At 45.3% G+C, this 26,061-nt stretch overlaps 1 protein-coding gene across 1 annotated transcript in view; it reads right to left on the reverse strand.

The window, feature by feature from the left end:
- Positions 1-26,061, reverse strand: part of LOC138528213 (extracellular calcium-sensing receptor-like) — a 110,375-nt gene that overhangs the window by 39,537 nt on the left and 44,777 nt on the right. Inside the window, exon 4 of the mRNA XM_069639668.1 lies at positions 2,487-3,329. Within this exon, the coding sequence (XP_069495769.1) occupies positions 2,487-3,329 (843 nt within the window). The remainder of the gene's footprint in view (positions 1-2,486; positions 3,330-26,061) is intronic.

The raw sequence follows: 26,061 nt of genomic DNA on the forward strand, positions 1-26,061 counted from the left end.
AGCCTCGATATTTTGATTTTGTTTTCACAATTGGAGGAGGTGGAGGGGTCAGGCAGGGGAAATGGGGAGGGGACATGGGGAGATCCCTGTTTAGCAAGTTATTGAAGTAGAAGCTTAGCTTTAAAAATATTCAAGGTTAGGTTGGTTTGATTGTTATTGGCAGTGTGTTCCAGAGGAGTGTGCAAGTAAGGAAAAAGAGCAGAAGCGAGAGGAGGCACACAAAGGGTATGGCACAGTGAGGCTGAGTGCAGATGAGGATCAGAGGGAGTGAGATGATGAGTAAACTGAGATACAAGCAGACAGGTATTGAGGTGCACGTCCATTGAACGATGTGTAAGTCTAAGTGAAGGAATTTGAAATGACAGTAGTTTTGCATGCAGAGCCAACCAGCATGTTGTTGGTAGGTACCAGTGGGGCAGGATCTGGGTAGGCTGTAGGGAGTATGGGTAGCAATGGTTAGCACTGTCCATTCAAATAAGCTCTTTGATATTGAGGGTATGATGGATTGTCTGGCGTTATTGCATACCCATGGACCCCAAGAGGACATTCAAGCAAAGAACTTCAAGATAAAGAACTAACTGAGTTCATGTATGTAAGCCCTGCTAGGGAAAATATGCAGAATGGATGAAGGAACTGGCAAAGCAGGTGTAAGAGAACCTCTCTCCTCCAAAATGGTGGAATGAGTTGGGCAAAGGCATCTTAGAAGAGGCCTGGAACATCTGGAGAGGAATTGTCAATATGTTTTTAAGGCACCCTAATAATCATAAAAACATGCTTTAGAGAGTATTGGACACTGGCTAAGAGCTTTAAAAGTGGTCTTCACAATAATGGACGATGCTGCTACTATGGAACTTAAAGGATGGTCTCCTACATTGGCCTTGGTCATGTGGAAATGGGGTAGAATTGTTGTCTGCAGGTGAAGAAAGGGTGGGTCTCATGGCCGAAGAACACTTACAACCTGCTAGTGCTGTGCTCAAACCACAGTCATGGAGATATGGTGGGAAGTGAGACTATGGTGTTGCTGCCCCGAGCGATTACCTTGAGGTCCTGTCTCTTTGTTCAACTCGTGTTATTGTGTTCCTTGATGCCTGTGGGCTGTCAGCACATTACAACTAAATAAATACATTTGCAAAGAGGCTGATGCTGAGGACCTTGATATGGTGGCGGTGGGGAGGGAGACTATGGTGTTGCTGCCCCGAGCGATTACCTTGAGGTCCTGTCTCTTTGTTCAACTCGTGTTATTGTGTTCCTTGATGCCTGTGGGCTGTCAGCACATTACAACTAAATAAATACATTTGCAAAGAGGCTGATGCTGAGGACCTTGATATGGTGGCGGTGGGGAGGGAGACTATGGTGTTGCTGCCCCGAGCGATTACCTTGAGGTCCTGTCTCTTTGTTCAACTCGTGTTATTGTGTTCCTTGATGCCTGTGGGCTGTCAGCACATTACAACTAAATAAATACATTTGCAAAGAGGCTGATGCTGAGGACCTTGATATGGTGGCGGGACTGGAGAAAAAATCTGCTTTCAGCGAAGGAACTCAGTAATGGCGTAACATGATCTCGGAAAACATGATGGAAATATTTGCACCGTGAACTTTTTAATGCAAAAATCTGTATTATATGATATTCTGTATGGCTCTCATGCCCTGTCTGGAGGGGGTGCATGCCCTTTAACAGCCCACCAGCCCGAGCTAAGGCAGGCCTGAGCAAAGCTCCCTGTTGCCTCCCCTCAATGGAAAAAAAGAAGAAAAAAAAGAGCCACCCGGGGGACGGTCCTCGGGTGCCTGAGACAACGAGTGGGATTGTTTATTCTTGCCCGCTGTTCAGGCCCCTGATTGACTGAGCGCTCTTCCCCAGGTGCAAATACACAGAAACAAATCCCCCTTTTTTTCTTTTCCTTCTTAGCCATCTCCCTTCGTCCCTTGGACTGGACCGTCCCTACTAGTCTACCTCCTGTTCCCGATGTATGGAGGAGGATGCCTTGAGAATGTTCATGCCGGGCCCATGCATTTTAGCTCATTCTCTTAAAGTCCATGACAGTTTCCTTGTTATTTGGTACTGCCTAGAATGCACGTACACATTCTATAATTCTCTGATGAATTTCCCATTCCTGGTCTTCTGTCCCCAAAGAACGTCCAACCTTCAGCTCGTTGGGACCATACCAATGCTGACAGACAGTATATAAGTGACAATTCCATTACATTTACCTCTTGCCCACCAACCAACTTTTAAATGGATGCTAAAAGCCTTGATCCAAAAAGAGGAATATGTGATGCTTTGTGACCTCAAAACAAGGAGCTTAACAAAATTAGTTGTGGGCCAAACTCTGTCATAAGAATTAACAATAAAAATAATCCTATTTAGCGAGCTACTGGTATAGGATGGGCTTTCCCTAAATCTGTTCAGTACTGCTTACTGTTTACCTAATTACATGGAAAGAAATAAGAGTGCATCCCATGAGGGAGCTGGTTCCATTGGATGTTACCTGCCATGGCCGGATATCAGTGACGTCAGCACAGGCTCCATGGATAAAAGGTCCTCGTCCAGTTTGGCAGGAAATTAGAGAATCTAACGCATGAGCAAAGGCGTACACTGCAAGATAGCTGTGATATGTGTAGCTCAGGTCTCTCAGCTCAAAGGAAGATAAGGCCCGTCTATCCAATGTCTCGTCTCCAGAGCAAGACTTCATTGTCTGACTCTGCTCCAAAATGGCTGCTGGTTCCGTTCCGTTGGTCTCAGGCCATCTACAGACAAATATCTGCTCCCAGAAGTGCTTAATGAAGTTGTCACCCGCTGCTCTTGATGGATGGAGCTCAGAAAGAAAGGCTTCAAATCTCACCATGCTGCCTGAGGAAGGCACAAGACCAAGAGTTCCATTCAATATTTTCCAGGCATCATTTGTAAAGAGTCCGGGCGTTATCGCAAATGCTGCAGAGAACACCAGGACTTTCCCCATCACGTTCTGGGAGAAGAGAGCTTCCAGTAATACTTTGCCATGCACCTCAGGGCTGTGTACAATGATCACCTGCACTGAATTCCCTTGGATCATTTTAACGATTTGAAGAATCTTCTCCTTGGGGTACCTCAGGTGGATTCGCTCCATAAAAGCCACACAACCTCCATTTTCCTCAATCCCGCGTCTTAAGTCCTGGCCTCCCTGTAAACCAACCTCATCATCGGAGATAATCATCCCCACCCATGTCCAGCCAAAGTGCCCAATTAACCGGGCAAGGGCTAGGTTCTGGAAGGTGTTGCCAGGCACAGTGCGTAGAAAGGATGGGAACTGGGACTTATCACTTAGGATGGAGATGACAGAGGAATGGCTGATCTGTTGGAGCACAAAATGCAGCATTATAGAAAATATGCATTACTATAAAGGCGTATTCTAGTATTTCTTTGTCTGTTACCATTACTGCTCTTCAAGAACATCATGTGTACCCACTCTCAGTGCATCAAAGGTGTGCAGCTCACCTAGAGTCTCTGAAGGTTTGTTTATGACATGCTTCTGTGTGTACTATATTTTACCTGGTAGTGGTGGAAGCCAGATTCAATGTACAAAAAAGACTGGTCAGTGAGATAATAGCATACGAGCTTCCATGCTTCATTACAAACATTTGATTCTGGGCTTACACAGTGAAGGTCACCTTCTCGGCATTTAGGGCATTTAACAATTTCAGATAAACAGTGATGACTCCTAATGATATCATTTCCTCAGCAACATTAACACTTAGAAGGTGCACTAAAAGCTTTCTTCCTGTGCGCCTTGTTAGCGAGAACACTCTATTGGCAGTAATAGTCACAGTTATGATATGATATGGGATTTATAACACCCCTTTACCCAAGTGTTTCTAGGTGCCACAAGACAATGGAGGGGAGACAGAGGAATGACAAGATGAACGATCTTACTATGCCTTGTGACATTTAGATTGTGCTAGTGCAACGAGAAGTGCAGGGGCAAGTTGGTGGGGAGAAGTGCAGGCAAGGTGTGCAAGGGGAAGTGCAGTCAGTGCAAGGACGGCAAGTACTACACATTGCTGTCCAGACCGGAAGTGCTAGCAGGCCAAAAGAAGGTGCAGGGTAACTGGGTGGGAAGCGTAGTACCCTGTCAAACTCTGAGCAGAACCACGCCACCAGTCAGGATTAGCAGACAGATAGATTAGCAGGTGAGAGGGGGAGAGAAGGAAGAAGAGAAGAGGAAGGTCTTGGGCAGCTTCCGGTACATCAGGAGATCCGGCTCAAGTCTGAGAAGGGCAGGGAGTTCATTCCAGAGGGAGGAACCTTCAGAGGAGAGAGATATATCCCCCACTCTCTGTTTGGAGAAGCGGATGATCCGCAGAGAGTTTCAGGTAGCTGATCAGAGGGATCTAGTAGGAAATTACTTATGAAGAGAGTGTTGGATATAGGGAGGACGACGGCCCCATTAAGCCTTGTGGATGATGCAGAGGGTCTTGAACGTGATCCTCATTGCAACTGGGAGCCAGTGGACAGATTTCAGGGCTGGAGAAATGAGGTTCCTGTGCTTGAGGCTCGGGATAAGTCTTGCAGTCCTGTTCTGGATAAGTTGAAGAGGGCGAAGAGTAGAGTTAGGAAGATTGAGAAAGAGGCTGTTGCAGTAGTCCCGCCTGGAGAGAATCAGAGCTCTAGGGGCAGTGAGCTTTGGGGAGAAGGTGACAAAAGGTAGGATAGCTGGAAGTGGGCCTTAGTGGCAAGGTCCGTGATATGTGGAGAGAAGGAGATAGTGGAGTCAAAGATGACACACAGGATGGTGAGGTGGGAGGGAAAGGAGGGTAGGACGAGGGAGAGTGGAAAAGCAGGAGCAAGGATCCCAATGAGAAGAATCTCAGTCTTACTGGCATTAAGGCAGAGGTCATTGGAGGTGCACCATCCCTGAATTGCAGATAGTCAGTCAGGAATGAGGGAGGAGGGAGAGGAGGCTGAGGGAACCCTGAAAGTAAGAGGAGAAAGTAGAGATCAGGTGGACCCGGGGGCCAGATAGACATTGAAGAGCCACAGTGAGAGGATAGAGCCCTGGGGAACAACACATGTGGAGAGAGAAGTGGTGGAGAGAAAGTACCGACGTTGAACCTGGGAGGGACAGTCCAAGAGGAAGGAGTTCAGCCTCTCCAGAGCCTGCCCCGTGATGCCAAGGTTCACACTGAGACGGTTGAGCACGGGATTGACCGTGTCAAAGACAGAGGAGAGATCAAGGAGGATGAAGACGGAGAGAGAGCTGGAGTCAAAGTTGGAGAGCAGATCTTCACAGGAGTTCAGGAGAGCAGTTTCTGTGCCTCTAGCCGATCAGCAGATTCAGTGTGGAGGTTGAGCTGACAGATGGACAGTTTCTCAAGGAGTTTGCCCAAGAAAGGGTGCTAGAGATCGGGCAGTTGCTGGCCGGGCAGGAAGGATCAGCACAATGTTTTTTCAGGAGGGGGTTCACAAGGGAGTGCTTGAAGAGGGGATTGTTCCAGTGGCAGAGGAATGATTGCAGAAATCGGCCTAGGCTGGAGCGAGTGAAGCTATGCTGTCCTTAATGTTTCTGTAGGCGCTGGCCCTTTTACTCCAACAACTGACATTTTGTAAACCAGAATCTCTTGTGTATTCAGTGCCATTGAGTTCCCAGTGGTGTCGAATGGTCAAGCTTTTACAGTAATTAAGAAAAGTGAGGATTTCCTCATGTAATACTGTAGGCTGCACTTACTGCTATACACATTATATTTTAAGAGTCGGCATGTGCATTACAGCCTGGACCCAGAATAGTGGTCCAAAGCTAGTGGCAAAGGCCACTATATAGAGCCAAAGTCATCTAGCAGACAATGGACACCCTGGTAGAGTTATAATCTAGTAGACCTGTGCATGGATAAAACAGAAACCTCACCTGGAGTGTCCTGATACTGGGATTGTCCATGCATTCTTGCCCACACATTGCAGAGGAACGCTTGGAATGGAGTCTTTTACAGATGGTTAGAGCCTGCATTCTACCCTTGCATAATGGAAAGACACCATGAAAGGATTTAATGCAAACATCTGGTGGTGGAAGCTGGATTCCACACTTTCTGATTTTCTAATGTCAAGAAAACATACTCTAATGCTGCTTGAGAAGCACAATCATGATAAATATTCTATACTAGCTGGGGTACCCGGCGATGCCCATGGCCCGATCGAGTGTTGTCTCATGTGCCCTGGAGGATGTTGATCTTGTCCTCATGTCAGCAAGTTGTGCTTTAGTGTGTTCTTGGATCTCATTTGGCCTGGAGGAAGTTGCTCTTGTCTTCTGGTCAGCAAGTCATGCTGCTGTTTGTTGTTGTGTTTCAGAAGCTATTGATATTGATTATCGCTTTGCATCAGATGGAGCTTTTAGAAATGATGTTTGTTTACTTGTGAGACAAGTTTCAGTCGCTCAAAGGCTTCAGCACATTTGAGAAAATGTACAAGAAAGATTAATTGAGCTCTCTTCTTGAGAATGAATTTAAGTAAACTATAACCTCGCCATGGAGTGGCGTGATAAAAAAATGTACAATCGTTTTTTATTCCCTTTACAGATGCTTTAATAAACCATTTCGAACTGTATACATTAGTAATACATTTCAAACCATATCGAACATGTTGCTTCAGACACTTTTTCCAAATGTTGCCTTCTTCTAGTACCTACTGTAGTAAATCGAGGTGAACATCAGAAAATGAAGGTGTCTACAGAGTACATTTTATGCCTCCACATTTAGGCTACAATCTTGCACCAGACAAAAGAGGAATCCATGCAAAATGTGGGTTCAACGGTGTGGATTTGTATAGCCCGGACAAACATACACATATACTACATTCAGCTATATATATCACAATTGCACCTAGAAACACCTGTCTACACGCGCATTACAAATGACATATATCATAAATACACAATATCCATGTTAGTAAAACACTGCCCTTTCTAATCAGGCAACATCTCCTTGTACAACGTGTGTGAGAACGCGGGCTTTAGAGATGACCATACCCTAACGCCCTTTCAGTTTCCATGTAAGGTTGAAAGTCTTGAACTACAGCACCAGTTATATGTGACCTCTGAAATGTTGCTATTTTTGCCAAATGTTATTCCTTCTTTTTCTCTGATGACTCCTCATCTTAACTAATCACTCTTTTCATAATTAATTAATCTTTTATAATGTGCTAATACTGGAAACCAGTCTCTAAACCCAAGACAGGGATTCCAACCTGTGCTGTTCTGTGTTATCTGACTTTCAAGACGAGCGTGTTGCCCCTGAGCTATCCTTCCGGCACATCTAGGGCCTCATCAAGGAAGCACATGATGAATATGTCTCTGGAAGACCCTAAGACTTGCATGGGGAGTATAACCAAATGCACCCTAATTTGTATGTGGATTTCCTTCCAACTGCCTATGTCGGCTTCACAGCCTTTGTCAACCTTTTCTGACTGCTGTGATAAGGCTGGTATTTTGGCATTGTCAAGAAGTGTCAGGAACCTCTCTCAACCAGGAGTTTTGTGCCCACCAAGGAGAAATCCAGACCCATCCCTACCTCAGTGGGGAACCGTGGCAGCCGAGAAGGCCCCAAATCCTGTCCAATCTTGTGCCAGCATGTGTTTGAGCAGTGCCCCTCTGTGTCAGAGAAAGCCTCCAAATTAGTGTTTCTCTATACAGAACAATCAAGACTTGGGTGGTGACCAGTAGGGAGAGAGTAGCCCTCCTGCACCCAAGCCATCAACAGGGAAAGGTCAGACACCTTGACCAGACTGCAAGGAAGCAACTCTCCAGAGTCCCTCTCTCTGCCAGCAAAGAAGGAGATCAAGCGGAGAGGGGCCCTCTGTTGCAAACCCTGCACAGTTGCAGTAGTAGCCACATTACACTTCACGATCCTGGCAGCAAACACCCACAGATGGTGGTCAGACTACCATGGGCTAATAAACAGGGCACAGAACCTCAAACAGACTGGAATTACCCCATCGGAGCCCAGAGCAAGATCTCCTAACATGAACTTGGACATTCCATTCTGTTCCCAGGACTGCCATCACCGCACTGCTGCTAATCCGCATGGGGACAGGGCATACTCAATATGTAAAAGCTTTGTCTTTTGTATCAACTCCCGGTTGGGTAAGACAGGGGGTCATGGCATGTAAACCAACTGCAAGAAGAGGAGGCCCATTTCATTGTCTCTGGTGACGGGGTAAGTGTGCTTTGTGTCAGTGAGGCACATTTTAACTTTAATTGAAAATCCATGTTTGATGCCACGGCACGTTGTTACTCCTGCTACCCCTCTCCTTGTATCCCTTCTTCCTGGTTGCTCTTCCCCTCCTCCCTCCATGCTGCCATTGGACAGCAGACCTTTATCGGACACCTAAGCTAGGCAGCCACTGTGGTGGCAGCTCCTACGGCTAAGAGCCCCAGGAAAAGGGCAGCTCCATCAGTAGCAGCTCTAGACTGTGTTTGTCAGTGTTCACCATTGGAGCCTGCAGCACAGCCGTCAACCAGCAGTGACTGGGCAGGGGGAACAGTCATTACTGCTCTCTATTGAACTGTCCCTCCTCTCTTATTACTTCTAATAACTATAACTGCTGCACATCACAGTTGTATGTTATCGACATCTGGCATTGGTGTAATTAGCCTGTGGGGGTTCTAGAAAGGTTGGATCTGTGGTTTTTGCATTTGCTGCTTTTAAAAAATAGTCTTTTTCCCTCTTTCTAGGAAAGTCGAATCTGTGTATTCTTACATTTGCTGCTGTGCTAAAAAGCCAGGTAGGCAAAGTATTCAGTGCTGTTTGTTTGCTGTTTTTTGGGTGTACGCGAAAATTCAGATAGCTAAATAGCTATAAGGAAATAAGTTGTATTAATTTGTCTGAGGCGCACTCTGGTTTGCATTCGCTGGCAGCTGCTCGAGGAATCCACTGCTGCAATAAGTGGGAATTTTTGGGTCTCTGGACTATTCGTGCTTAACACGGAGGAGGTACAACCTTTCAGCTTTACTAAACTTAACTCTTTACTACTCAAGCAAATGAAGAATAAAGTGCCTGTGTGTGTGTGCCATTATTCTGCTTGTTCTCCCTGTACTTCCATCGTAATACTGTCAACGATCAGGATGAGCAGAGCAGGGGGGAGTCAGACTATGTGTGCCCCTTGAGCCGGTCGGGCGTGCCCCCTGTGCCAGTGCTTTAGGTCTGGGTCTTTCAACTCAGGCCTCTGGCTATGTTTTGACTGAGTGCAAGGGAGTGAGAGTGACATGGGTGGCGGTAGAAATAACTATTCAAAAACATCTTGTTGTCTGTACTTAGAGCATTGTAATTTCACAACCTCTGCGACTCTCTCTCACTCTCTATCCTCCTCTCTGGCCCGACTCTCTCTGCAGGGCACACTCTGGATGTTCTGATCTCTTCAGACCTTCCCCTTTCCATCCCCCTCACCACTCCACTCTCCTGGAGTGACCACTTCCTCCTTTCCTCCGAGCTGACCCTCTCTACCCCTCAGGGCAAGCCAACTCAAGCACTGCCACCTATAATCTTGGTTATCCGACCCATGAAACGTGTGTCAGTTGAGGCTTTCACTGTCTCTTTCTCACCCCCCATCCCCGCTTGGCTGACTCACACCCTGAGACATCCCCTTCCATGCTCCACTCTGCTATCTTGGATACTCTTGATGTTCTTGCCCCTGTCATGAGGATCTGCTTGAAGCCCAAAGCCAAGTGCAACTCCTGGTATGATTCAGACCTCTTCACCCTTAAACACAAGTGCATAGTGGGACAGAGGAAATGGTGTGCTTCCGGTAAATACTCTGACACACTGCTCCTAAGGCAATACCGGCTCTCTGTCCACACCAAGCAGAGAGCCCATATCCAAGACCGTGTCTCTGCGGCATCTAACAACTCAGCCAAACTCTTTAAAATCTGCAAGCAGCTGGCCAATCCTGCTGCAGTCTCTTCATCTCCTTTTCCCTCCCAGGCAAGAGACAGAGGCAATCCCTGTCAAAATCTATCATTGTGTTATAATCCAGTATTCAGCATTGAAAGCATCACTTACTTGATGCGTCCATTCCTCCATCACCTCTAGATACCCGGCAGACCACATGCGCTGGTTGAATAGACGGTTTTAGACGCCGCCTTGTGCTGCATGACATCATTTGCATTTCCTGCTATGTGCCACTGTTTCCAGGGGCCTTTTATTCATCAAGCAAGTGATGCTTTCAATGCTGAATACTGGTTTACAACACAATGATAGATATTGACAGGGATTGCCGCTGTCTCTTATCACTAGATCACGCACTGACATCCCCTGGCCATTGAGCATCTATATCATGTGAGCCGAATTAATACTCTACGTGTGAAGACTTCTACTGAGAGTTGAATCTTCCTTAAGCGCGGAGACGCGGCGACATTGATTTTTGGATGTAATATACACCTTATTCAAATACAGGTAACTTCCTTCCAATGATGTATAAATAACTAAGAATGGAAGTCAGAAGTTACGAACTAGCAATATTATTTAATGGAATGCTCGGCACTCAGAGAAGTACCTAAGCCACTGACGAATAGATTTACCCTTTCTTTTCCCTCTAGTCACAGACTTAACCTGATACCGATAAATAATTGACAAGCTCAATTATCCTTGACATAAATCACCTCCCACAGCAAAAGAAATCAGGATATAAAGGTCAGTAGTGTAATTAACTCCCCCTTTTATGTTTACATGTGAAGCAAAACAGACCCACACATAAATGTAGGGTGACCAGATTTTTAACATTGTATATTATTGTTACATCTATAGGGTGTAATGGCGATGTACAGGGCCGTGTGCACGAAGCCAAATATTTCTCATCACCGATTGTAAACTGCGTCCTGAAGACAGGTCCCAAAGATACACCGATATCAAGAGTTAATCCATTTCGGTGTAATCCTCCGTACCCAGAAACACAAATCAGTCTTGACGCTCCATGCTTTATAGAAATTGTAGCATGGTTCCAAAATAATCACTTGTGTTACTAACATCACACATGACTGAATGAACAGTTACATTGATTTGGTATATATGTACTGTTGCCTATAGAGCAATACTTATTTTCTCTTCAAAACTCAATTGACAAGATTTATTACAAATGGCTATTATTTTACTCTGTTTTTAATGATCTTTTGAACATGCATACCTATTGAAATATGTTACTTTATATCTGGTCTATGGCTGTACACAAGGTTGGTTGATAGCCTTGAACTATCATTAGGGGAGTGATCTACCTACATCCTGTGTGCTGGGAAGGTGGGTGGCTGCTGCTGGTTGTGGGATTGCTGTGTTCTTATTTGTCCACAAGGCCTTCTGGGTCCTGGGGCCTCATTACCTTCAACTCTCTCTTCCTAAATATCTTCCTTCTCGAGCTCTTTCGCTCATCCGCCTCCAACTCCCTCAGGGTCAGCCGCTTCTCCAAGCAAAGAGTTGGTGGTCAAGCTCTCTCTTCTGCGGGGGCCTCTCTCTGGAACAGCCTCTCTGCCTCCCTGAAACTTGAGGAGAACCATCTCCGGTTCCGGAAGCACCTCAAGAGCTTCCTCTTTGCTTCTGCTTTATCTCCCTCACTCCCCTGCTGATCTCCCGGCTGAAAGTGAAAATGCACTGGTTACCTGGCCACCCTCTGAGGCCCAGGTACCATCCACGCCAGTTGCACACCTGCACTGCCCCCTGGCTAATCTTGCACTCTGGGACTGATTCTGTATCCCTACAGCTCCCTACCAGCACTTGACACCTGATGTATGCACTTACCCTTGCACTTGCCACCAGCTGGCTGCACTTTTTTATTTATTGCCTTTATTTATTTTACTGTTATCCTATGTATTGCACTTCCCCCCGCACTTTTCCCTACCCCCCTTCCCCTGCTCTTGTGCGTTCTCAATGTCACCTGGCCTAGTAAGATCGTCGCCTCTTGTCTTCCCTCTGTTCCCCCCCTTGCCTCGTCACGCCTTGAAACACTTGTGTATAGGTGCGTTAGAAATGCCATATCATACCATATCCCTTGCATGTATTTCTTTACTGTATATATTTGTACTTAATTATATTTTGTTTACCTCTTGACATTTTATTTACAGCACTTCTCAATATTTTCAACAGGGCATTAGGTCTGGCCAGGCTTCTTGAGTTTTACTGAGTCATGTACTCTGATAATCGGTTATTTTATCATCACAACTGGAATCACTGTTCCGAGCAAACATCAAATATATCTAAAAATGACAAAACGGAAGGCTGAAGCAGACTTATTCCCAGAGTCCAGTTGAAATAAAATTATTAGGATATTTAATCCTGATTACCGGAATACAGGGCTTACTATATGATATCGATGGTATAGAAGGCAAAAAAAAGGAAGTGACACCAACAATATATGATAAACAGAGGGAAATGAAAGGGTTGCACCACAAGCAACACAGGTAAAAGCCAGACCTTGTGCAATTGTGCTGTAGATTTGGGAGCACATGGGGAGAGGGCTTGATTTTATCAGGCCCTGTGACCTGCTGGTATCAGAGGATCGAATTGGGAATAACTATCGCCCACGAGGCCCTAAGGAGGACTTGTTGGCGCCCACAAACCGGGGCAGAAGGGGGGAGGAGGGTAGGGTATGGGTTGTATTGTAGGAACATGAGGGCTGTATGGCATGCAAGCCAGAGTTCTGCCATTTTGGATTAGGCCTTTTTGGGAATAGCAGCTTTTTGTAGTTCGAAAATAAAGGCAACCGTTGGAGCTTTTGCGCTCTTCATTGAATTAGACTTCATGCAGCTTTCCCCAGCGAACAATTAGACAGCCGAGGATGAGCAAAGAAGTGAGATGCAGAGCACAGATAGCAAGTTAATTGTGCCAGGCGGAGCCGCTCACAGGAATGGAGAATGAAATCAGGGCTTGGACGTATAGATTAGTGGTACTGCTGTTAAGGATAAACCTCTTGAGAACAGGGCCTGGTGTTTGGAATGGCCAAGATGTAGGACTAGGTTTTGAAGTAATACTTCCCATTGAGAAGTGGCCAGTTCATTTGACCTACAGGTGCTTGAGTAAATAGAACCAATAAAATATGAGAAAATTCATCCCCAAGAGCAGTGCCTTGACTGCGTTTGTTATAAAGCATAGAGTTGGAGGTTGCCTAGGAGTGCAACATGTTCTCAGATGGGAGTAGCAAGAAGTGATACTAAAAGAGCACAGTTGCAAGGTCGGAGAAGCCATTTGGCCGTGCCAAATTGTCTGGTCTTGTATTACGAGGTAGGATTGACCGCATTATTCACACTATCTCTCTGATTTGATCCTCTCGGGGGTATGCACATCACGAGTTGTCCAAAGATGTTTTGACCAATAAGGAGAGTACAGTATTGCAACAATTTACCTGAGTATAAGTACCCAATCACATCACAGTGTTTTCTGCTGTCTGCACAATAAGATCATTTTGTACGGGGGTTTTATTCAGATATGCTTGACCAATGGGGTAATGAACTATAGGGGATGTTTAACTTTTTGTATAGGTGTAGCTGATGGGTAATGTTGGGATTATGTTGTATCTGACATATTTTGCTTATGCTAAAGTGCGGTTTTCCAGCATAAAGGATGTACCTTTAAATGGTTGTGTTGAGCGTGGTTTCAGTTTTCAGTCCTACAGGACTGACTGACACTCGCAGGCGTATTTGCATATAATAAAACATTGTTTTTCTTGAAAACTGTGCAATTATTTTTGACCACTTGTGGGGTGATTTTTAGCGATAACGTTTTTGGGATTACCATACAGCACAAGGAGCGAGGAAGTCTCTGAGGGTACAGCTGTGAAGCACCACGGGTGAGCAGGTCTTTAACTGCCATATGATTGGGGGGTCATTAAATGTGATGCTTGCATAACATGTAAAAGCTATTGGGGTCTGTACAGAAATTGTAAATGAGCATTCACTAATCGGGCATTCAAGGATTGATTGTGCACGTGCAAGGGTTACATGAGTTGAGCAATGCAATGTACATGTGGAAATCTCAAACAGCGCTCTATTTCAGTTCACCTGAAATGATTGAGCGCTCTATTTATTTTTGGTAGAGGTTGTGTAACCTTTCTGTAGCTAGTGAAACTTTGTGGCTGATGGGCTTATGTTTGATGAGTGTAAACTGAGATATTATTGAACCTCTATGAATTGAATGAACCCCCATATTATAGATAAATCAATGCAATGTAAATAGCCGCAGATTAAGAGGTTTATAGTTTATATAAAAGCAATGTTTTGAAGAGACAGCATTTCGACGGTGTGTGCATTGAGTACTATTTTACTATTGGAAAGTCAGTGATAAAGACTGGAAAATATTTTTGTTTAAATGAAGCAAATGTTACTGTGTGTGGCAGTGCCTATGTCAGTGGCTAATGTCAAAGCCAATATTTTCAGGGGATAAGCAGAGAGCGTATTCTGAATGCATATTCTTTTTGTATTTATTCAGAGACACAATGGATTTTAATTGTGGGACTGCACCGTCATCAATGATGGATCCAAGCGTCGAGTATATGGAACTTTGTTCATCCATGGATGTGAGGAATGTGTCACTGGATGAAAATGTTTTTTGTTGTGCTTCAAGGGCCAATGGAATCTGGGGCCTGACAATGGAGCCCAGCGGATGTGGGGGTCCAAAAATGCCCAACGGATGTGGGGGTCCAACAAGGCCCAATGGCTGTGTGGGTCCAAGAACGCCCAGCATAGGTGGGGCCCAAAAAGGGCCCCTGGAAACTGGGTGGGCCTGATAGCGAAGGATGTTTTTTGTGGTGCTTCAAGGGCACAAGAAATTGGGGGGCCCAGACAGTGAAGAATGGGGATGGTTCAACATCTGGTCTTGGTACTTGACACTTCAGGAATGTGTTGAGAAGGGGGTGTAGATTGGGGCCTGCAGCTATCCACATGCCTGAGGAACAGTAGGGGTGATGGAGCCCACTGCTTTGAGATAACAAGGGGCCAGGCATCTGGGGCACCACAGCTATCAAGGCGGAAAGTTGTCCTTCAGCAGTGGAATGCTGCAGAGAGTGGTCTCGTTTCCGAACAGGGGCATGGAGGGCTGTTCCGCCTCAACCAACATCGCAGGATGTGTTGGTGGACAGTACAGTTCATATACATGTTGAGCCTTCTTAAATAGGTCTGGAAATGGGGCCACTTGTTTTACCATCAACTTCATGCATGTTTCTGGCTGGAATGGGTTTGAAATGCTGTTTTAAAAGCATTAAAAATCCTCCGGCCAGACTAGAGTTGAAGCATGAGCAGGGGTGTGGTGATATATATCCTGGGACTTCCAAAAACAAAAGCCTCAAACTGTGGTAAGGAAAGCGCTGACTTTTAAAAGAGGCAGCAAGTCGAGCAGGATCCGTCTGAGTCTAAAAAGGAATTAGATTGTGAAGGATTTAGGTGTTCTGTTCATGGGCATCTGGCAATTCAAATGGGATGAGCATCATTCCGGGGGGTGTTAAGTGCCCTAAATCTGGACTGCATTGTTTGGCAGCTGAGGACTTCTGCCCCAGCTCCCATGGATTTGTCCTCCGGGATGAGCGTAGCTCTACCCATGCTTGGGCATTCACATTCCCTTCTGGTTTCGCAGGCCAGCTACATCATCCAATTTTGTTTTATCTACAAGGACTGAAGCTGGAGAAGGGGATGGGAAAGTGATTCAGCTCTCATTGCCATTTTGCGGTGCTCCTTCCACCGTGTTCTGCGGTCAACTAGTCCTCACTCTAATATGGTGGTGCTTCATTCTTTCCTGCAGCAGGACCTCAATCTGGCTGTTGCACTATTCTTCAATGTCTTTCGACTATTATATTCTAATAAAACACAAACACACACACACCCTACATGGGCCTAATTATAGTTCAACAACTTGCTATGAAAAAAGCTATGCATCTCACCCCATTTTTGCATGTTTCACCTCCCTGCGATCGCACGCGTCTATCTTCCATGCACGTAACATATTTTCCTCAGCCTATATCACCTGGGACAGGAGCTGGACATGCATCCCAACAACAGCCAAGTCCCTGTCAATACCTTCCCTAGCAATATTGCAAAGACTGGATATAACGGGACAGTAAAGGCTTATGACTAGCGACTAGTGAGTCCTCAAAAAACAAATGCCCCAGTGGAAACCAGAGGAGTCTATTAAACAATCAGGAAATCGCTAATGAACACTCTCGTTTAACAAGCACCACCGTAACGGGAGTGATTCCCCGGGTGAAGTTAAAAACACAGGCACTGCCACAGTCGGGATGCCTGTAACAGAGCGGGGTGGGTATCTTCTTCAGAGAGGCCCTAAAGATAAGAAGCAAAACTTAAACTGGTACAGATCTAGAGCACGGTGACAACGGTTATTTAAAATCTTTAAGAAGGCCAGGTTGGTTATATTCAGACATAATCGACCTAGCACCCCTCAAACCTTGCAGCCCCAGATTCTCCTGTTATCCACCTATCAAAGAGCGTATAAAACATGTGCAGCTGGGAAGCATTATGAAGAATTTAGATTTGTGAACTTGGACCAATTACGCTGCTTGAGCCGTTATAACAGAAGCCGTGGACACATTGGTCTGACGTGCATTGGACACTACAGGGCACAACGATGTCGTCCAGATATGAATGGACACAGAGTGTTTAACCTGGCCCTTGTTTACAAGGCAATCCCCATGGGGTGTTTTCTGCATTTTACTATTTTTGGAGAATCCGCGGCGGCTCCTGCAGAGTAAGACTGGGATCATGTGTTTGGCACCGCTAGAATCGTAGCGCTAGTTTCCAGACCAAGCTCTGGAGGTGCTTATATACTTATAAACAGAGTTATGCACAGCCTTGTTATAAAATCTAAAAGCTGATGGTTGTTACATTTTGATCACAGGCTCTTAAATCTACCATCAACCAGACTTATGGGAAGATTCTCTGCACATGACTCATCAACCAGAACATTATTATAACAATCCTTGATGCCCTTAACACTTCTGATAGAAAACCTAAAGTCCTGCCTAAATGGTTGGAATTCAGAGTAAGCATCCAATATGCATATTATAAGTGAATGGTACTAGGCAACATTAACCTCTGGCTAGAATGTCCAGGCTCTGAAGAAATTAAAACATTAATAACTGTGCCTAATTAGATGGTTATATTCTGTAGATGTGGATGGTTGTATTCTGAGTCACCAAATCTACCCCCAGAGAGGAGCATGAATTGCATATAATAGCTGCATGTCATAACCAATTCCAAGCTACCGGGCATGTCCTTCTGCCATGGACAAATAGCCAACTTAAATTAAAAGAATGACAGCCACATTAGTAACATGAATAACAGCAATGGAGTCAAACATTCTAAAATAAACCTTATTTCCACAAAAAAGTGAAAGCATATATAATTTTGAAGGAAGTATAATCTTCACACAACCAGTGACTCTTACATTACTAGCCCACATTCCCAATTGAGGAATCATTGGGTGTGTTGGCAGCCACAAGGTCATAACATATACAATCTCCCTTAAGAAGGCCAGCAGATACTTTGACCATGAAGTAGTTGAAAATGAGGACAACGTAGGATGACAGAAGGTAAATGCCTCTCATCCCTAGCCCCAGATCACAAGAGGACTTAACTAAAACAGAATGCAGGATATCCACTGGTCATTGAAAAACAATAATTATCAGGCATTTTAAACTTTTACAACAATTTGACAAACACTCAACTAACTAATTCTAAAACTACACCTAGAGTTGAACGGACTAACAAATTAGTTTTTGCTTTCTAAGAAAAAATTAAAATGACCCCGGACAATATTAAGATGCAAGCACGCTCAAATGTCAACACTATCATTCACACGAATGCCTCGTCAAAATATCCAACCCATGCATTAGCACGTAAACAAAATGAATTAATGTCTCCAAACATATAATGTGATCCTGTGAAGAAAACTAAATTTGTGAAGCCACTATAATAAAATACTTGATGCACACTTTGTCACAAACTTTAACAGATTAATAGTTTAGTTTAGTTTAGTTTATTATTTGTATAGCGCCACCTGACCCGGGGGCATCCAGGAGCTTGATCAAGGTTACATGGTTACAAGTTACAAGTAGTGAATGTTGCAGTCATAGGGAGAGTAGGTAAACAATACAAAACATTAAGACATTGTGATACAGTTGCTGGCAAGGTGCACATTTTAAAAGCAGTTTCGGATAGTAAGCCGGTGATGATGTATTTACAAGGTTCAGGTGTGCGGCTTGTACACTATATACAATAGGGTTAGTAATAGGTCAGTGTTTTATGCTTCTTTGGCCAGGAGCCAGGTTTTGGAGCTGTGTTTAAAGCGGTGAAAGGATGGTTTTGATCTCAGGTCAGTTGGTAAGGTGTTCCATAATTTGGAGGTGAGCACAGGGAAGCTTGTGCCACTTGCTTTTTGGAGCTTAAATCTGGGGATGTTTAAACAGTGAGTTTGGGCTGATCTGGTTGGGCGAGATGGTGTGTGTTGCGTGAAGTTTTCTGAGAGGTATCTGGGTGCTTGGTTGGATAAGCATTTGTGTGGGAGGGTGAGTGTTTTATAATTGATTCTGTGAGAAATGGAGAGCCATTGAAATGCGCGTCTGGTGTCAGAGATGTGCTTGTGTTTGGGTATGTTCAAGGCTGCTCTTAATGCGTTATTTTGAATAACTTGGAGCTTGTAAATGTTCTTTTGGCAGGTGCCCAGATAGAGAGTATTACAATAGTCGACTTTGGAAAGTACTAGTGCTCTGGCTAGGGTGGTGCAGTTGGAGGTAGAGAGGTAAGGTCTAATGGCATTGATGAGCTTACATGTATAGGCAGTGGCGGATGATATAGCGTTGATTTGTCTTGTCAATGTGAGGGAGGAGTCAAGGTAAATACCAAGAGTTTTGACGCTGTTAGAGACAGTAATGTTATTGCCATCGATAGTGAATGTCTGGTAGAGTTTGTCAAGTTTACTAAGTCTGGCCTGGGAGCCTAAGAGAAGGAGCTCAGTTTTGTCGTCGTTGAGACAGAGTCCGTGTTTGGCCATCCATTCTTGGATAATGGTATAAATGTTGTTAAGTACGGTGTTGTCTGTATAGTAGTCGCCTGTTAGTGGGATGAGTATTTGGGTGTCATCAATGTAGTTTGTGTAGATGACACCCTATTGGTCTAGTATGTCAAGGAGGGGTTTTGTAAACACATTGTATAGTGTAGGGGAGACACAGGAGCCCTGGGGGACGCCACAGGTAATGGGGGCTGGTTCCGCAGAGGCTGTGGGAGCAAAGACCCTCATAGATCTGTTGTTCAGGAAGAACTGAATCCAGGCATTAGCTTTGTCAGAGAATTCGGCTGCTGATGCCAGGTGTTTACAAAGGATGTCTTGATTTACCAAGTCAAAAGCGGCCGACAGGTCAAGGAGGAGAAGAATGGCTAGTTTGCCGTTATCTTTCAGGTTGTCCATTTGTGTCTTGAGATCAATCAGGGCTGTCTCCGTGCCGTGTTTGGGGCGGAAACCCGATTGTCTAAGTCCTAGCAAGTTGTTTTTCTCTAGGTTTGGCATTGCTGATTCTCTCATTATACATGTTTTTTTTGTTTGGGTGATAGCTAATTTGTAGGTGTTGGAGGCCAGTGCGTAGGCTGATTTGTTATTGGCGGAAGGGGACTGTTTCCATGCTGATTCAGCTTGTCTTTTATTTTTGCGGAGGGTTTTTAGCTCAGGAGTGAATCAAGAGTTGAGATGCGCGCGTGGTTTGGCTTTCCGTAATTTGAGAGGTGCTACTGTGTGGCTGGCCTTGAGGATGGTAGAGTTGTAAAGGTCTACTAGTTTGGTGGGGTTGGTAGTGGTGGGTGTGAGGTCGAGGATAGGTTGGAGTAGAGGGATGAGTTTCTCGACTGTGATATTTTTCCTGTTTCTTGTGAGTGTGGGTGGAGCGTTGGGAGGAGTTACCGGTGTTTGTTTATCTTTGTTAATGGTGAAGGTGATGAGATGGTGGTCGGTCCAAGCACAGGGTGTGTTGGAGAGGATGGTGGTATTGCAGTTGAGGTCTGCAATCCAGTCGAGGATGTGGCCTTTGTTGTGTGTGGGTTGAGATATATGGTGGGTGAGTCCTAATTCAGATATGGTGTTTGCAACTGTGTTTGCTTTGTCGTCTTTCTCGACATTGTATCCCAGGTTGAAATCACCGAGAAGAAGTAGTTGTGAGTTAGGTTTAGTGCTGTTAGAGAGCAGGAGAGCTATGTCGTCGTTGAAGGAGGATATTGGGCCTGGCGGTCTATAAATAAGATGGGTGGTGATGGTGCTTGTGTTGGTTGTGGACAGTTTAATGGTGAGTAGTTTGGCGAATGGGAGTGATTGATTTTGAATGTGTCTGATATTGAGGGAGCTTCTTGCAATAATGGCTACACTGCCGCCTTTGGCTGTTTGTCTGTCTACGCGGTAGATGGTGTAGTCATTGGGAATGGCTAGCGCTAAGGTGGGGCCTGATGCGGGGTGGAGCCAGGTCTCGGTGATAGCTAAGTAGTCTAACTTATTGAAGGAGATGATGTCGGCAATATCTAAGGCATGGGCTGCTAGAGATCTAGCTTTGATGAGTGCGCCTTTGATAGTTTCGGCGGTTACTTGGTGTGGTTTTCTGTTATGCAAGTGGGTGGAGTGAGAGGTAGGCTGGGGGGATGCTGATGTGTGTGTGGGGTGAAAGACTGGTTTGGGGTTAGTTTTGCTTTTGCTTGAACTTAGTTCAGGAGTCAGGATGGTGTGTGTTCTGGATCTGAGACGGTTGAGTCTCCTTGCACCTAAGCTAGGATAAGAGTTCCTGGTGATGTTATTTATTGGGATGGGGTAGCGAGGTGTAGTGGCAAAATTGCTTTTTGTATGCTGTGGATGTTAGTTGTGGGGTGAGACTCAGCAAGGGTGAGCTGGAGTGGGTATATATGAGATGGGGTGGGCGGATTGTTAATGTGAGCGATAGTGTATGTGGATGGGATGTGTAGCCTTGTGGCTAGTCTTCTATTCCGGGCATGGATGGTGATGCGCTGGGACGGTGATGTGGCTGCATTGACATTCTGTGGGGTTAGGATAATGAGGTCATGGCGGCATCTGGAACCTAGTCTTGAGTTTCTGATGCTTGTGGGGCAGGGGCGATTAGGTGTAGGTTTAGTGGCAAAATGGTGGATCCAGAGTGCTGGGTTGTTTAAGTATGGGTTGGGGTCAGCCATGGTAAATAGTGCTGGTGAGTAGTATGGGCGGGTGTGACGAAAGTCGTTGAGGGGTTGGGAGAATGCCAATGCACTGGGGGTGCTTGGCACTATCAGGGGAAGGAGGGACAATAATGCATAGGCTCTGATGAGTAGTGAGAGACAGTGTGTGGGGTGCAGCTTGGGAGACCAGGTCGGTGGGCAGTAAAAGTCTGGGGCTGGCAGCATATTCGCAGTCTCAAAAGCAAGTGTGCGTGATGGAATGCTGATGTAGATGGGACTCAGGGGCAGGGCTGTGCGTTAAAATGCTAAATGTAAAGGTGTGCTCTAGGCATGGTACACAGTGCAGGTCATGCCAGTCATGCTAGGCTCTAAGGCAGTGGTACAATGAAGGAGATGTTACTGCGGATGGGGCTCTAAAGCGACGCTACTATCAATGCTAAATCACGGATCAATGCTAAATGCAAAAATGGTCTCTAAGGCAAAGGTACACAGTGAAAGCGAATGTAGACTGGGCTCTGAGGGAGTGATGCACAATAGAGAAAGAGTGCTGCTGCAGATGGGGCTCTAAAGCAGTGCTGTGCGCTTCACTGCTAGATGCAATAATGGTCTATAAGGCATGGGTACACAGTACAAGCAAATGCAAGCTGGGCTCTAAAGCAGCGCTACATGAATCAATGCTAAATGCAATCATGGTCTATAAGGCATGGGTACACTGTACAAGCAAATGCAAGCTGGGCTCTAAAGCAGCGCTACATGAATCAATGCTAAATGCAATCATGGTCTGTAAGGCATGGGTACACAGTCAAAATAAATGCAATCTGGGCTCTAAAGCAGCGCTACATGAATCAATGCTAAATGCAATCATGGTCTATAAGGCATGGCCACACAGTAAAAATAAATGCAATCTGGGCTGTAAAGCAGTGCTACATGAATCAATGCTAAATGCAATCATGGTCTATAAGGCATGGGTACACAGTCAAAATAAATGCAAGCTGGGCTGTAAAGCAGCGCTACATGAATCAATGCTAAATGCAATCATGGTCTATAAGGCATGGGCACACAGTAAAAATAAATGCAATCTGGGCTGTAAAGCAGCGCTACATGAATCAATGCTAAATGCAATCATGGTCTATAAGGCATGGGTACACTGTACAAGCAAATGCAAGCTGGGCTCTAAAGCAGCGATGCACAATAAAGAAAATGCTGCTGTAGAAAGGGCTCTAGGCAGCGCTACACGATGTAATGCTGAATGCACGTGGGCTCTGACATGGGGTAGGCATGGGCGTAGGTGCCTAGGAGAGCTGATGTCGTACAAACTGGACTCTGGGGCCTCGATGCTCAATGGAGAAATGCTTAAGCATCTGGGCTCTGAGGTAAAGCGGTGCGAAGCGATGTTAAGTACAAAGGAACCAGTACAAAATGCTGAATGCAATTGGGACTCGGACGCGAAAGAGCGCAGAGTTTTTTAAGGATGCAGGTTAGGCTTGTGCAGGGTGCACATTCAGGAGAATAAAGTGCGAGCTGGCTCTGCCGACATGAGCGCACGAGCAAGAAGCTAAATGTAGGTGAGGTGCTGCCGGTCGAGGTGCGAGGCGGCAATGGTAATGGCAGATAACGGTTCCAATAGTAGGCGTGTATTAGCTACTGGAACATGTGTGTTGGGCTAGTTGCAGGTACCTGGTAGGGGTTAGGTTGAGATGATCTGTGTGCTGCGTGGTTCATTGTGGAGCGAAATGAATACAATACGGCTGGTGCAAGCATTGTTCTAAAGTCATTGAAGAGCTCAATGTGACGCGCACGTCGTAATGCAGACACATGGTTTCACTTTCATTTACCCATCGCTGCAATGCGTCACTGGGTAAAAGCACATGCCGTTAGTTTTGATGCCAGTTATTATCACATCACTACTAAAGAAAATAGGTGCTAACACTATTATTAGCATATATCCAACACATCTTTGCACCGAAAATCACAGGAAATACCACAAACTCCCATCTAGTAGGAGGTTATTATGAGTGATCAACTACAGCCAAACAAAATTACTCTTACTGCTACTTGGTCAGGTGGATTTATTGCAGGATTATAAGTGGTGGTAGGAGGTAGTTCCTACTTATTGGAGCCCACAGGACTCCATGGGGATTTTTTGCAGAATTACCACCAGCTGTGATTCTGCCGATTTTGCCAATTTTGGGCAGTAAGGTGGATGATTTACGTCCAGCTTTTTGATGGAGGAAAATCCTCCACCTTACCTTTGCCTCCTCACAGGTAATCCCTCTGCAGTGCACCACCCTCAGAGCTGGGATCAGGAAGCATCTTCCTTCCCCAGGCCACCTGGGAGGAGACTTTAGGCAGGGTTTCAGTGAGGGATCCGTAGCATTCTTCACAGTTGGTTTGTCATATTGTAGTGTGGTTTAGTGCATAGTGTTGTGTTGAATTGACTTACCCTCTGTTTTTTTTTGTTTTTTGGTCTCCCTTTCCATCCCATTCAGCATTTTTACTCAATCACCAACACTCACACTACCGAAACATCCTCAACTGAGATCAGATAATGTAAAGGGATGCAACTGGACAGCCTCTTGAAAAATCCTGAAAAGTGGAAACTGAAGACGCAACCAAAAACAAGATGTGAAAAGTCTTTGATGCCATCATTTAAGAGATCCTGCAAAAAAGTAAGATGAAATTGGAGTAAAAGTAAAAACAATAACTCGGATTGTTCATTCCTGCTGAGCGGACTGAAACAACATTCTTGGCGCCTTTTAAGGCGAGCCCACATATATATACATGCAGATTATCCCAGGGATGCATTCATTCACTTCGACGCTTGAATTATTTTGTTCATGACCCCCCTCATGGAACATATTAACAACTAAGGCCTCACATGCTTGATCTACACGGAATCCCCCCAAACCATCCACAAGAGCAAACTCACCTGTCCTCAGCACATGCTGTGCATTCATGGACTCCTAGAAGGCTGCAGGCTGAAACGCAACCCAACTAAACCAAGCATGACAACACTAAATCCCTCGTCAATCCCCCAGCTGGAAAAAATGGAACTTGCCCTGTTGACAACTTTCAGAAATCTGAGGTTCATGATGGACCTTACACTGGAACCAAAGGCTAAAGCTGTGATAAGGAGCTGCTTCCTCCAGGTGTGACCTGACCATCATACACAGGACTATGCACATGGCTAAGGCAGTCTTCAAGCCAGTCTTTTCAAAATTAAACTATGCCAAGAGCCTTTATCCTGAGAATACCTTCTCGACATGTTATAAAGCATCCACAAATGCATCAGCAGGCCTGGTCCTGACGCTGAAAGGATATCAATGCACTATCCCAGTCCTCTGTCCTTTCCATTGGCTTCCCATCAAGTGGGGGATTCAATTCTGCATTTTGCCCACCACACTATCCATGCCAGGGGCCCTGAATCGATCTCAAGGAAACATGTGGTTAAGGTTGCAGACAGCCTACAGGGAATTGAACCTACACAGAATCACACCAATACAAGGATCTACTAACACACCACCTCAAATATGTCCCCAGAGAGTGCCCAATCACCCCTCTTTTGGATGGCGCTCAATGCATTCGTGCTCTTTCCTACATCTATCCATTGTTGGTATTCTGCCCTCCTTTACCCTGCTAACCCACTCACCTCTAAAATCTCCTGGCACCTTGTACTACACAGGAATCCCCCTCCCACATGGTGACCTGACACATATCAATTAACAACCAACCTTAATGGAGTTATGACGAGGGTTACCTCTTTAGTTCAAGCAGACCCTCCCCATCAGCAGCTTACCCGGACCCTCAGAGAAAAACATATGCTCAAATGTCACAGCTAAAGCCATAGAACCAGATCGGCACTCAGGATTCGAGTAGTTCTGGCCCGTGCACTCTTCAACACTACAAGATGTTATTCTGCCACTCCCTCTTCTCACTAACAGCTGCCATCTTTGTATTTAGAGGGCCATGTACAGTTAGGTCACCAACATGGTAGAAGTGCGCTATGCAAGTCCACTTATTTAGCTGAATCTGCTATTACTGCCACTCCACCTCTACATGTTTCTGACCCCTCCTCAGCCGACACACACTGTTTACATGCATCTTCTCTTAAATATTTGGTTTTGAAAATTAAATGAACACCATCTACAAATAATAACAATAGTATTGTTAATATTATTTATTCACAATATTAATAACTAGCAGGTGTCCCCATGTTTCAAACGGTAAATCTTACTTCAGTCCTAGTTTGAAGTGTATTCAATGAACTATACCAATGCTCCTGTGTAGACAATATTGCTACTGTTTCCTGTAGGAGCTAGTGTGAACTCATTGGCCTCACTACAACCCTGGCAGTAGCTGTGCCTGTAAAACAGACACGGCTGCTGTTGGAGTTGCATTTTTTCCAGCACCCAGAAATGGGCAATTACCGGGTCATTACAGCCTTGCCGGACCCAGTATTTGCCCATTCCTGGCCGCCGGAAAAAATTCTTCCCCATTCCCATTGAGCCCCATAGGGCATTGTTATCAACGGTGCCTATGCTTCAGAAATGCAGTGCTTGTGGGTGCCTTTCATTCTGCCAGGTCAGACCTGGCGGAATATAAGGCACCCGCAAGCACAACTCAGAGTTTGCCGGTCCGGATACAACGGTACCGGTAGGCTTACCGGACCGGCAAACTCGTAATGAGGCCATTGAATTTGTTTCCAACTCTGGAGCAAGCCACATAAAGCTGACCATAGTTGTTGTCCCGATCTACAGCCAAGGCAGCAGCAACCTCAACATCAGTGCCGTACGTGTACGGCGGAAGCGTGCAAGCTTCGTACTGTTGAAATGGCATTCAATCATCAACTTCCGTGGGAAATGAAGTGCCTGTATTATCATGAGAGATTTGCCACAATGTGACTGACATCGTCTTTGCG

The sequence above is a fragment of the Ambystoma mexicanum genome, chromosome 7q (assembly GCF_040938575.1).
Source record: "Ambystoma mexicanum isolate Mex_15411 chromosome 7q, UKY_AmexF1_1, whole genome shotgun sequence".
Lineage (NCBI taxonomy): Eukaryota > Metazoa > Chordata > Amphibia > Caudata > Ambystomatidae > Ambystoma > Ambystoma mexicanum.